Source organism: Nicotiana tabacum, chromosome 20, assembly GCF_000715075.1.
Source record: "Nicotiana tabacum cultivar K326 chromosome 20, ASM71507v2, whole genome shotgun sequence".
Taxonomy (NCBI): domain Eukaryota; kingdom Viridiplantae; phylum Streptophyta; class Magnoliopsida; order Solanales; family Solanaceae; genus Nicotiana; species Nicotiana tabacum.
The window spans coordinates 89,857,585-89,870,202 of record NC_134099.1 but is presented as its reverse complement, the minus strand read 5'-3'; the positions used below and the strand labels follow the sequence as shown (position 1 = coordinate 89,870,202).

The 12,618-nt window shown below is 38.0% G+C and overlaps 1 protein-coding gene across 1 annotated transcript; it reads left to right on the top strand.

Moving 5' to 3' along the window:
* The first annotated feature begins 1,566 nt into the window (after positions 1–1,566).
* LOC107764848 (uncharacterized) lies at positions 1,567–11,594 on the top strand. The gene is made up of 7 exons (XM_016583435.2): positions 1,567–1,910; positions 7,635–7,695; positions 7,813–7,907; positions 7,990–8,023; positions 9,731–9,785; positions 9,869–9,911; positions 11,206–11,594. Exons 1-7 carry the CDS (start codon positions 1,701–1,703, stop codon positions 11,275–11,277), a joined length of 570 nt encoding a protein of 189 aa, XP_016438921.1. The 5' UTR covers positions 1,567–1,700; the 3' UTR covers positions 11,278–11,594.
* The last annotated feature ends 1,024 nt before the right edge of the window (positions 11,595–12,618 follow it).

Below are 12,618 nucleotides of genomic sequence, written 5' to 3'. Positions count from 1 at the left end.
TTCTCAAGGATACCACATGGATTTTCCCATACTCCAGGTATGTTAAGGCTATCCCTTCTTTCTTTAGGCATGATCCATACGATACGAACGAAACGTGCAAATGCACAAATTCCATTAATGACTCTATTCATAGAAGTATTAGAGATACCTATGTTCTTGAATTTTCACGTGCCATAATATTTTATTATTTGTTCATGGGTCTCAGAAAAATATGAAAGTTAAAAAGAGTTTACTTTATGATATTACTCAGAGGAAAAATGGTCTTATGACATTCCGAATGATTTTATTGACGTACTTTTCATGCATTGTATTCATGTGCGTTGACCAATGACCAGATGACGTTATATATGCGTATATATGTAAATATATGTATATGGGATATGGAAAAAAGTTACGGCGTTATATACGCACCACCACCTGATCAGCTGGGATATGATGATGATGTTGCCCACAATGGCCGAAATATGATTCAAACGTCATTATATACGCATATATATATGTAAATATGATTCAAACGACGTTATATACGCGTATATATGTATGTATATATGTATATGGGATATGGGAAAGGTTGTGGCGTTATATACGCACCACCACCTGATCAGCTGGTATACGATGATGATTTTGCCCGCAGTGGTCGATATGATATGATGGGATGCCCTCAGAGGCTGATGATGTTATGAAACATGTACCTATGCACGACATGACATTCATACGCATACGCATGACGCTAAAAGTAATTTATGATTTACAAAGTTATTCAGACTTACAGGTTGAGTCATGTACCCTATATGTCTTCCATATCTCTTATGTATTTATTTGTGTGCCTTACATACTCAGTACATTATTCGTATTGACGTCCCTTTTTCCTGGGACGCTGTGTTTCATGCCCGCAGGTCCCGATAGACAGGTCGAGAGCCCTCCATATAGGCTATCAGCTCAGCGGAAGATGTTGGTGCGCTCCATTTGCTTCGGAGTTGCTTGTTTGGTTAGTATGAGTTAGACGTATATTATTTGGTATGGCGGGACTCTGTCTCGACCTTTATGATATTTATGTATTCTTAGAGGCTTGTAGACATATGTCGTATACGTGAAAGATTGTACGGCCCTGTCGGCCTGTGTTTTGGGTTTATAAATGATTATGTTGGCCTATTAGGCCCGTATGTCACGTGTATATGTTGATGTAATAAGAAAAATACGTTACGTTGGTACTCAGTCGAGAAAGGTACCGGGTGCCCGTCGCGGCCTATCAGTTTGGGTCGTGACAACAATATTCTTCTTTAATGTTTTATCACAAATTAAACTTTTTTAGATGTAATTTAACTTATTACACTTCAGTGAAACTGACGTAGAAAGAATTAAAAACTATACATATATATATATATCAACAATGTGTATATAATGTTCTCGCGAAAATATATATATATTTTTAAATTACTTCCTTTCTACTAAACACATCCTCAGAAACGTTTAAGATGAGGGTCAAATAATGGAAATTCAAATTTAGATCTCACTGTATTTTAGTGGAGGTAAGAGTTCTCAATTTGGACCATACGCTCTAATAAAGGAACACACCTAGGCCTCATATTCAATTTTGCAAAAGTGACTTTTTTGAAGCCCAAAATCAGCAACACTTTCACTTTTGGTCCAAAGTCCCACACTACCAGTAATAAAATTTGTTCTTGAAACAACACCTGCAAATGCTCTCTCTCTCCTCCTCTTTGGTATCGTTCGGTGGAATTGCAAAGCCTGTTTCGGCGCCGATCAGTTTAAAGTGTCAATATAATCCTTTGAGAACGACAATTAACAATCCCTCTGATTCCATGGCATCTTCAGTTGCCCCAAAATGGGCTCAAAAAACTGTGACGCTTCCTCCTCAAAGGCGGGGCTGTCACCTTGTTACATCCAAGGTATGTCTCTAACTTGCCCTTTACTTTTGCTAATTTTAACCAACTGATCCATTACTTTCTTCTGTTTTAGTTTTTGATTACTTCTGCAAAAAAAAAAACTTAGGGGGAAAAACATAAGTAGCCCGCCTTTAGTCTTTATAACAATAGCTTAGTCCTAAAAACTAAAAACAACCCCCAAAGGTATGTAGCCATATCATTTATGATTACAACAACAACAACAAACCTAGTATAGTCCCACAAGTGAGGTCTAAGAATGGTAGATAGTACACAGAGCTTACCCCTATGGTAGAGGCTGTTTCCCTCAGCACGAGGAAAAATGAGAAAAGAGCCGTAGCAACAAGCCATAACGAGAACAAACAGAAAACAAGGCGAAAAGAACAATATGTAGTGATAGAAATCTACAATATTAGAATACAAAGACTGCCACTAATAACACTAGAAATGTCCGGAAACACACACAAGTACCTACTGACCTACGACCTTAATCCTCGACCTCCACACCTTCCTATTAAGGGTCGTGTCTTTGGTCAGCTGAAGAAAAGCCATATTTTGCCTGATTATCTCTCCCCAATATTTTTTAGCCTACCTCTACCTCTTCTAAGACCCACCAAGGACAACCTCTCACACCTCCTTACTGGGGCATCTGTACTTCTCCTCTTCACATGCCCAAACCATTTAAGTCTCGCTTGCCTTGGTCCAAGTATCCTCATTCTTAATCTTATCAATCCTGATATGCCCGCACATCCATCTCAACATCCTCATTTCTGCTACTTTCATTTTTTGACATGAGAATTCTTGACTGGCCAACACTCTGCCCCGTACAACATAGTCGGTCTAACTACTACTCTGTAGAACTTACCTTTAAGTTTATGAGGCACATTCTTATTACATAAGATACCAGATGTGAGCCTCCATTTCACCCACCCTGCACCAATACGATGTGTAACACTCTCGTCAATCTCTCTATTTCCTTGGATTATAGACCTAGATAATTGAAACTATCTTTCTTGGGGATGAGTTGTGTATCAAGCCTCATGTCCACGTCCGATTCACTGGTCCCGCCACTGAACTTACACTCCAAATATTCTGTCTTGGTCCTACAACTTGAATCCTTTAGACTCTAGGGTCTATCTCCAAACTTCCAGTCTTGCGTTAACACCACTTCGCATTTCGTCAATCAATACAATATCATCTGCAAATAACATAAACCAGGGCACCTCCCTTTGAATGTGACGCGTCAGGATATCCACGCCAAAGCAAATAAAAATGGACTAATAGCTAAAGTCTAGTGCAACTCATCACAACTAGAAAGTGGTTCGAGTCTTCTCCTACTGTCCTCACCTGAGTTTTAGTTCCTTCATACATGTCCTTAATCACCCCTAGTATATGCTACATGAACACCTCTAGCCTCCAAACATCTCCATAGAACTCCTTTTGAGACTTTGTCTTATGTTTTCTCTAGATCAATGAACACCATGTGCAAGTCTCTTTTCCTCTCCCTATATTGTTCCACCAACCTCCTTACAAGATGAATGACTTTCGTAGTCGAACAATCCGACATGAATCTGACTGGTTTTCGGAAATAAACACACTCCTCCTCACCCCTGCTTTCACCACCCTCTCCCAAACTTTCGTGGTGTGTCAGCAGCTTGATACCCCTATGGCCCTATAGTTGTTGCGATTTTGGATATCACCTTTGTTCTTGTATAACGGGATCATCGTAGTCCACCTCCATTCTTCAGGCATCTTCGTTGTCCTAAAAATGATGTTAAACAACCCAGTGAGCTATTACAAACCTGCCCTACTCACGTTATTCCAAAATTTTACTAGAATTTCGTCTGGCTCAGTCGCTCTCCCCCGGCTTATCTTACGCATAGCTCCCTCGACCTCCTCAATTTTAATACACCTACAATAACCGAAATCTCGATGGCTCTTAGAGTGCTCCAAATCACCCTACACGATGTTCCTGTCTCAGATAAAAATCCCTGTAACAGAAAATAAGGCGAAAATTATTACTACATGGATACTGGCTCAAATAGTATCAAACGCAAATATACCAAAATCGTTCCCTACGTGATTTCTATCCAAGATCGAAAAACCATTGGTGTGGAGAAGCGGCACAATGTGCAGATAACCATGGAACCTGTTAAATTCTAATACAGTACAACTAAAAGTGGAATAGTGAGTACAAATTCTCAATTTCAATTTTAATGGAGTTTTGGTCAAAGTGGATTATAGTTTTTATGATGTTGTTGATGAACAATTGGGTATTGATACATCAAATGTTATATTGGAAATCAAGTACTCATTGAATGACAGATATCCACCGATTGGTATTGACATTGATGTGAGTGTTCAATTTTACCTCAATCTGAAAAACTTCAACTCTTCAACTCTGACATCACTCAATACTCATGGTGCATTAACTAACATTTGGTAGTTGCTCCAACGATGAATTTGTTGCTACAACGTTATATAGGATATGTGATGAGATTATATGGTTTTATATCAAGTTAAAATTAAACACTTATATCATTTTCTATATCCATCTGACCATCAATGAATATCCGTCCTTTAATGAGTATTTGATTTCCAACGTAACATTTGATATATCGATACCCAATTAATTATTGATTTCATCAATAAAATCTGAAAACTATAATCCGCTCGGACCACATCTGCATTAAGATTGAAATTGCAGAACTTGTATTCATTATCCCACTCCTCGTTGTACGGTATAACACTTTAACACGTTCCATTGCTGACCAAAATCCTTGTGTTGCTTTTCCTCGCCAATTTTTTTTTTCAATTTTGGATAGAATTCGTATAGAGAATGTTTTCCATTCCACGTTTCTAGTATAGTTGCACTTGATTCTGTTAGAGACGCCCAAAAAATTCACTCAGTATCCATGTAGTAATTGTAATTAGCAAATTTTTCATGGTATTCTTTGTTACAATCCGAGGATCATAAATGATGTGGCTATATTATTTTAGGGTTTATTTTCATAAACTAGTTTTAGTGTTAGACTATTGTTATAAAGACAAATGCTGGCTATTTTTCCCCCCCTAAGTTTTTGAACAATTAACGAAAACTTATGTTTCAGTGACCCTAATGATTACGCTTTTGATTGATAATTTGTCATATGTGTGTGTGTGTGTGTGGTGTGTGTGTGTGTGTGTGGCGTCTTTATGGAAATCGTACTATCTCAAATTGAGCATACAAAATATAGTCATGTCTATATTTGCTTGATTAACTTTATGTAACTGAACCAATTCGAATTTATGCTGGGACGTTCAACTACGGAAGCTATTCACCTTGTCAGGAGGTTGATGGAGCAGTAAAGGGAGAGGAAAAGGTTTTACATATGGTGTTTATCGACTTAGAGAAGAATTACGATAAAGTGCCGATAGAGGTTCTGTGGAGATGTTTGGAGACTAGAGGTGTTCCTGTTGCGTACATTAGGGCTATTAAGGACATGTATGATGGAGCTAAGACTTCAGTGATGACAGTGGGAGAGGACTCAGAACACTTCCCAGTTGTGATGGGGTTGCACCAGGGGTTAGCCCTCAGCCCAGTTTTATTTGCCCTGGCAATCAACGCACTGACGCGCCATATTCAAGGGGAGGTATCGTGGTGCATGTTATTTGCGGATGACATTGTACTGATTGACGAGACGCGAGACGGTGTTAACGAGAGGTTAGAGATTTGGAGGCAGACCTGGAGTCTAAAAGTTTCAGGACCAAGACAGAATACTTGGAGTGCAAGTTCAGTTGTCCGACCCATGTAGTGGACAAAGATGTGAGGCTTGATTCACAAGTTATCCCTAGGAGAGAAAGTTTCAAGTACCTTGGGTCAGTTATACAAGGGAATGAGGAGATCGACGAGGATGTCACACATCATATTAGGGTGGGGTAGATAAAATGGAGGCTTGCTTCCGGCGTTCTGTGTGATAAGAATGTGTCACCAAAACTTAAAGGTAAATTCTATAGAGCGGTGGTCATACCGACTATGTTGTATGGGGCAGAGTGTTGGCCTGTCAAGAACTCCCATGTCCAGAAGATGAAGGTAAGATGAAGGTGGCCGAAGGATGTTGAGATGGATGTGCGGGCTATTAGGTTAGATAGAATTAGAAATGAAGTTATTCGGGACAAGGTGGGGATGGCCCCTGTGGAGGACAAGATGCAGGAGGTAAGACTTAGATGATTTGGGCATGTGAAGAAGAGAGACGCAAATGCACCGGTGAGGAGGTGTGAGAGGTTGGCCTTGGAGGGCCTAAGGAGAGGTAGAAGCAGGACAAAGAAGTACTGGGAAGAGGTGATTAGACAAGATATAGCGATGCTCCAGCTTATTGAGGACACGGCCATGGATAGGAAGGTGTGGAGGTTGAGAATAAAGGTAAAGGGTTAGGTAGCCGAGCATTGTCCTTGTTTGTAATAGTAGCATTAGTGCATTACTTAGTGTCAGTTGTGTATTTTCGTATCACTAGACTTCTGTCATAACTTGTTGTTGCTTTCGTTTCAGTTTTCTGATTGCATTACCTAGTGTTAGTTTTGTATTTTCGATTGGTTTTCTTGTTGTTGCCCCATCTTTTTATCTTTCCTGAGCCGAGGGTCTACTGGAAGCAACCTTCTGCCTTCTTAAAGGTAGGGTTAAGGTTTGCGTACACACTACCCTCTCCAGACTCCACTTGTGGGATTAAACTGGGTTTATTGTTGTTGTTGTTGTAACTTTATGTAACTAGGTTTGCGGTCAAGCTTTAGATGGCCCCTTGCAATGGCCGTTATTTAAAGTAGTTACTAAGAGGATTATAGAGTATGTTAAACTTCAGTTTCATGATTCTGTTGCACAGACACTCTTTGAAAAGAGTCACTGGTGGTTTACCACTATCACCTTCAGTGAACTTCAAGTGCGCATAATGGCCCAGCTCATACCTGGTTTAAATGATGCTAAAGTAATCTCCTAGGCCCAGATCACCTGTAAAAAATGTGTAATATGTCTATCTCATTTTTCTCGTTGCTGGAAACATGGCAATATGGTCGAACTGATACATTCAAATCATACTTTATCTCTATGCATTAGAACAACATAGGATAGTTTGCTTCCTGTTCATTTTGTTATGTTTTTATTTTCATTAAGCAGGTTATTTGTTGGTAACCTTGATTTGAGAATCATGTCAGTAGGCATAATCATTATAGACAGGGTTATTTTTGAATTACATTTATTTTGGCCGTACAAGAACAAATGTGACAATAGACACTGTGAAAATGTTATCACAGCATGCTAATTAGCTGGCTCACAAACTAAACTGACATGTTTTCTTACAAAAGTTGATGTACTCAGATTCCATTCTTATTCTTCTGGTTTATGAACCATCTTTTGTCAGGTTCATAGGTAATATTTTGACTTCATATACTGTCATATGGATAATTGTTACTCCAGTAATTAGCTTTAGTATTTCTAGCTACTAATTTTTCAGCTGCTAGACTAGTGCTGTTAATATATTAATCTGGATTATTGAAAAGCATTTGTATGATAACCCCATCTAAGCATAAGCATACTGTACCTCGGTCATGGAGCAACATGTTTCAAATAGCAAACAAAGTACTCATAGAAGAGTTTGTTTCTCTTTCTCTTGTCCAATTCTGTGTGTTCCATCTCTTTCCCAACCTGACAAAAAGAATGCATTCTGCTTGATATTAATAACATCTTAATGTCTTCATCAGATTGTGAAGGAAATTGGTCAAGAGATGGCAGGCTTCAAATGTGGCCTTGCTCATCTTTTTCGTAAGTAATCCTACTCTAAAATTTCACTTGAAATTCTGCTTGACATCTTTTAATTGGCCAGGTAATTGCCCCAGAATTCTTTTATGACTGAATATAGTTAGCTGTATGTTTAACCAGTGCAGCATACAAGTGCTTCTTTGACCATAAATGAAAACTACGACTCAGATGTTCGAGATGATACAGAAACATTTCTTAATAGGGTTGTCCCAGAGGTAAGATTATTTTCTGCCAGGTATAGTACTTGTCATTAATTGTTAATGAGAGTCTCATTTTGTTTTAAAATGACAATTTCAGGGGATATCTGCACCGTGGAAACATACTCTTGAGGGTAAGAGTGTAGCTTAATCCCTGTCCTCTGGTATCCGGAGTCTGACTGCTGTTTATTTTCTTCTAATTTCTGGTTTTATCAGATAATGCACTGTGCTTCTTCTAGGGACTAGGGGTGGCAATTCGGTAAGGTGGTTTGGGTTTGGGGGTGAAAACTAGCAGATCCGAATACCTTGCAGTTCGACCTGAGCTTGGGGAAGCTCAAAATCTTATGGCTGAGCTTGACGCTGTATTAGTATGATTTAAGAGCTTGTGCTTGGGCCTGATATGGTTGAATAAGTCCACATGGCAGTATCGTACAGAGTCAATGTTCCAACTTAAGAAATCCCACATTTTTTAATTAAATCAAGTAGCATGAGACTCATCAAATTACTGAAAAATCAACTAATTTTTGAAATAACAAACCTTTGTAGTCAAAACCTTAACATCCCTCTTTTAAAACAGTGAAAAACTCAAAAAATTTCATCAGATGTATCTTCAAGATGGAGACAATAATTTACATCTACAAAAAGAAGGTGTTGAATTAAAATACATGACTAGTATTTGGATTGGCATCGCCATGATCCCCCTTTTCAAGCAAGTAGCATCTCGTAGTGTGATGTACGTCTCCGAACTTGTTCTCAATAGAAGAATCGCCTAAGATGAAATGGGATGAGAGTCGAGAAATTAGGAGAGGAGGATGTCTGTGCCAAAACACGAGAAGAGAGATTAGCAAAGATAAGAAAAATAGGAGATAAGAGTGAGGAGAGAGGAGAGAGGAGAGAGAAAGAGAGTAGAAGTGTTGGAGAAAGTGGAGTGGCAAAGGAAGAAGATTCAAGAAGGTGAGAGAACTGGCTAGGAATATAATTGATCTGAGAGGCAGTTAAAATGAATTGCAATGAAGCTAAAATGTAGCTATATTCTTAGTACCCAATCAATGTACATCATGGTATTTATACATTGAGACTTTTGAATGAAATTCAAATGGAATTTTGGCTCCAACTAACTAATCTAACAATTTGCTATGCACCAACAAGGGTTGTGGTGGAGTGGTAAGTACTCCTTTCTCCTTAACCCGAGGTTTCTGGTTGGAGCCCTGAGTATGAAGTCATCTTTATTAGGGAGCTCTTTACCCCTAATGTGGACTTCTCAGCGCGAATTCGGACTTAGTCAGGACCCAATGCGAGTACTTGATACCGGGTGGGAAACTAAAAAAAAAGAAAAGAAAAAAACAATTTGCTATGAAACTAACTAATTAAAATCAGGCTTCAACTACTTCAGTCTTTAATTCTAACTTTATCATCGCTTACTTCAGTATCCAGCTCCGCTTCCCCATTTGATTAGCAAATGCATAGCTAGATCCGCAATCCTCCTTGTACATTAACTTTTCATAATCAATAACATGATAAAAGAATTTTACTCTTTTACTGCATTTGAGTTGTTTCTTGAAACCTTTGTAGTTGGTTGAAATGTTTAGCAAAATTATCAGTTTGTTCCTTGTTGGTGATTCTGACGTTCATTCGTTGTGTCATACCTACCTATAATACTACCACCTATAAGAAAAAGAATACTACCACTTATTTATATGTTGTATTCTATTGTATCGCCTTCAATCTTTCTGACAGACTTTTCAGGGATTAAGTTCTTGTTTTTTTTTCCTCCTCGGATAACTAGTCTTTCTCAATTTTATTGGTTGTTATTTTGACATTACTATGTTGCAATTTGACAGGTCCAGATGACATGCCTGCTCACATTAAGTCATCGATGTTTGGCTGCACGCTCACGTCTGAATATCTCCTTGTTTTAATCCATATATTTTTTCACACCTCCATTTTACACTGATATTTACCATGTCTTGGATTTTCAGGATTCCAATCACAGACGGAAAGCTAAACATGGGAACCTGGCAGGTACTTGTGAAAACTCTTTCCAGGTCATTTGATTTGAGCCTGGATAGAACAATGAATTTTATTGCATTCACCTTCATATTGGATTATGCGTTCTATTGAAAAGCGGGCAGTTAAAGTTGTTTCATCTGCTATTGTTACCAAGTTGGTCAATTCTATCCTTCAATCCTACTCTTTTACAGATAATGACTGCCAATTCCTCTCACTTGCATTTAAAGAAAGAAAAACAAAGAAACAGAAATATACCTTAAGATAGTAGATCATAAACTGGACTTGAGACTAGATATAGTCATGTCTAAATATTGGGACTAATTTAAGAATGTCAATCTTTTAGGGTTATCCATGATTCGGCTTTTGAATGTTGGGTTAACCTTTTATTGTACATTTTGTTTAAGATGCATGGATTTTAAATATTATTGCTTTCTTTTTGCTTAGCTTACATGTAAAGCAAGTTTTTGACCGTCATTCTATTTTCTTTTGAATATCTTCCATCTTTGGCTGAAGGGGAGCCTTGGATTCAATGGTAAAGTTGTCTCCGTGTGACATATAGGTCATGGGTTCACGCTATGGAAGCAGTCACTAATGCTTGCATTAGGAGAAAAGTCTAAAATAGGTTTCCTTCAATTACTCCACGCCATCCCCAACAACTCTTACCTGACCTGTGCTTTTAGCTCTTAGAAAACCTTGAAGATATCAAGGACTTATCAGGGCTACTAGGTACATAGATAAAGTGCAGTATATACCAGGATATCATATTTTATTTGCAGCAAGACAAGGCATTAATCCCTTAATTTCTTCAAAGAGATTGTATATGGAAGCACAGCATTAACTTTGGCACATGTTTTTTATTCAACATCTATCTGGCAACTGTAAGTAGTAGACTTGAAGATGAACAAGTCATAGCAAAGACACTTAAGAAAGTGCTAGAATTTTTTTTAGGAGGCTAAAACGGATGAGTATATTGCCCATACTTTTATCCCTTTTATTCTTGGGGTGTGGGAGTGTTTAAGAGGAGGTTGCATCAAAGCCTTTTCAATGACTTCTGCTTCGAACCCCCTAAACGATGAATAGAATTCCAGAACTTTGCAAGGCCAATAGCACTGCTTGGAGTGGTGTTTGCTGTTTTCCCATTTTGTGAGTTTATTTAATGTGTTGGTTTATCAAGGTGAATAGCGTTTTAAATGGTAGCACACTATACGAGGTGACTCAATATCAGTTGTGTTTTTGTTTGATAGCCTGTTTTTCATCTGCAGTTGATGGAAGGTATGATGAGTAATTAATGTTTTCTGAATCTCAGGGCATTTGGTTGTGTGAGCACCGTGATGCTGCTACCCCTCGCAGAATTGTGATCACCCTTAATGGCATGTGAGCCGCTAAAGTCAAATGTTAGAGAAGTACTATCAATGTGCTTATCGTACTGAAAGGGTCATGTGTAATACTTTCTCTCGTTGTGATGTTTTTCTAGCCCATTTCAGTCTATGATGATCTAGAGATGAAAATCTCTTGGCAATTTCTGGTAAAAACGTGCTATGTGGTTTGTGTCCAAATTTCAGTATGACCAACGAGCTTTAAGAATTTGTACGGTAAACATGGAAGGTCTCCTTCCAGTGTTGCATCTTTACCATATATATTATGGATTTTGCTAACCTAATAGGTTAGCACCATACTTACTTTTTAAATCCAAAATATCCTTGGCACTTCTCTGATTTATTGACAAATCATGAATAATTTTGTCCAATTTATCATCATCCAGAAGCTCCTATAAGTTATCATTTTCCTTTAAGTAAGAAGCCAACCCTTCACTCATTCTAGGATAGCTGCAAAATGTAAAAAATATGCAGTTGGAACAATGTTGAGTAGATGTTGTGAATGATACTAGGAGTTTGGGTAATTATTATGATTTTTATTTGTCATTAGAGACTATGAAGATGCGCATCTCAAATCCTACGTAATGACAACATTCCTTGATCATCCGGATGTCCCGGGTTCGGGTTCGGGTTCGTGTTCCATTATCCGGATCAGAGAGAAAGTTGATGGTGCTTTCAGCTACTCACTTTCGCCATATAATATAAGGTGCAACATTTGGGAACCCAATTGAAGCGTTGTGATCATAAATTTGTAACATACTCCTCCAAAAATCGATAACTATTCAAAGCTATTAATTTGATAGTAACAATGACTTCCAGTTTTGCTACAGCCAACTTCTCAGTTCTCTCTTCATGATTTGCCCTTCAATTTCTCCATATTTTATTTTATTACTACTTGAGGTTCATATTTGCATATTTGTACCAAATAGCTATGTAATGGCTTTTTACTTGAGAAGTCGATTGATTGTGGATCCCAATTGTTAATATCTTAAATCAGAGAAAGGTTAATCTTTTTACAGAAAGAAAGGGAGGGGAAAACAGGTGAAAATGTGTTTTTTTTTTGAATTGGTAACTATTGTATATATTATAAAAATCAGTACATAGGTTGCACTGAAAACCAAATTTACATAGAGAGAATTTCTAGATATTCTAATTTGAGACCTAGCAGGATCCTAGTATGTCTATGATTGTCAATGTATCTTCTGTGTACATCTGTTTGCACCAAAAACAAAATAGAAGAATACAATTGAGTTTGATCTTCTGCAGTGAATTGCTTCTATCTTCAAAACATCTAGTATTCCTTTCCCTCCAGACTGTCCACCAAATACATGCCGGAACAGTCC

What these genes read in the sequence shown, in the direction of transcription:
- LOC107764848 (XM_016583435.2), top strand. Translation starts at nt 1,701, where the DNA reads ATGCTCTCTCTCTCCTCCTCTTTGGTATCGTTCGGTGGAATTGCAAAG. An exon ending in GTCACCTTGTTACATCCAAG is followed by an intron (nt 1,911 to 7,634) that starts GTATGTCTCTAA and finishes TGTCTTCATCAG; the next exon opens with ATTGTGAAGGAAATTGGTCA. An exon ending in GTGGAAACATACTCTTGAGG is followed by an intron (nt 8,024 to 9,730) that starts GTAAGAGTGTAG and finishes GCAATTTGACAG; the next exon opens with GTCCAGATGACATGCCTGCT.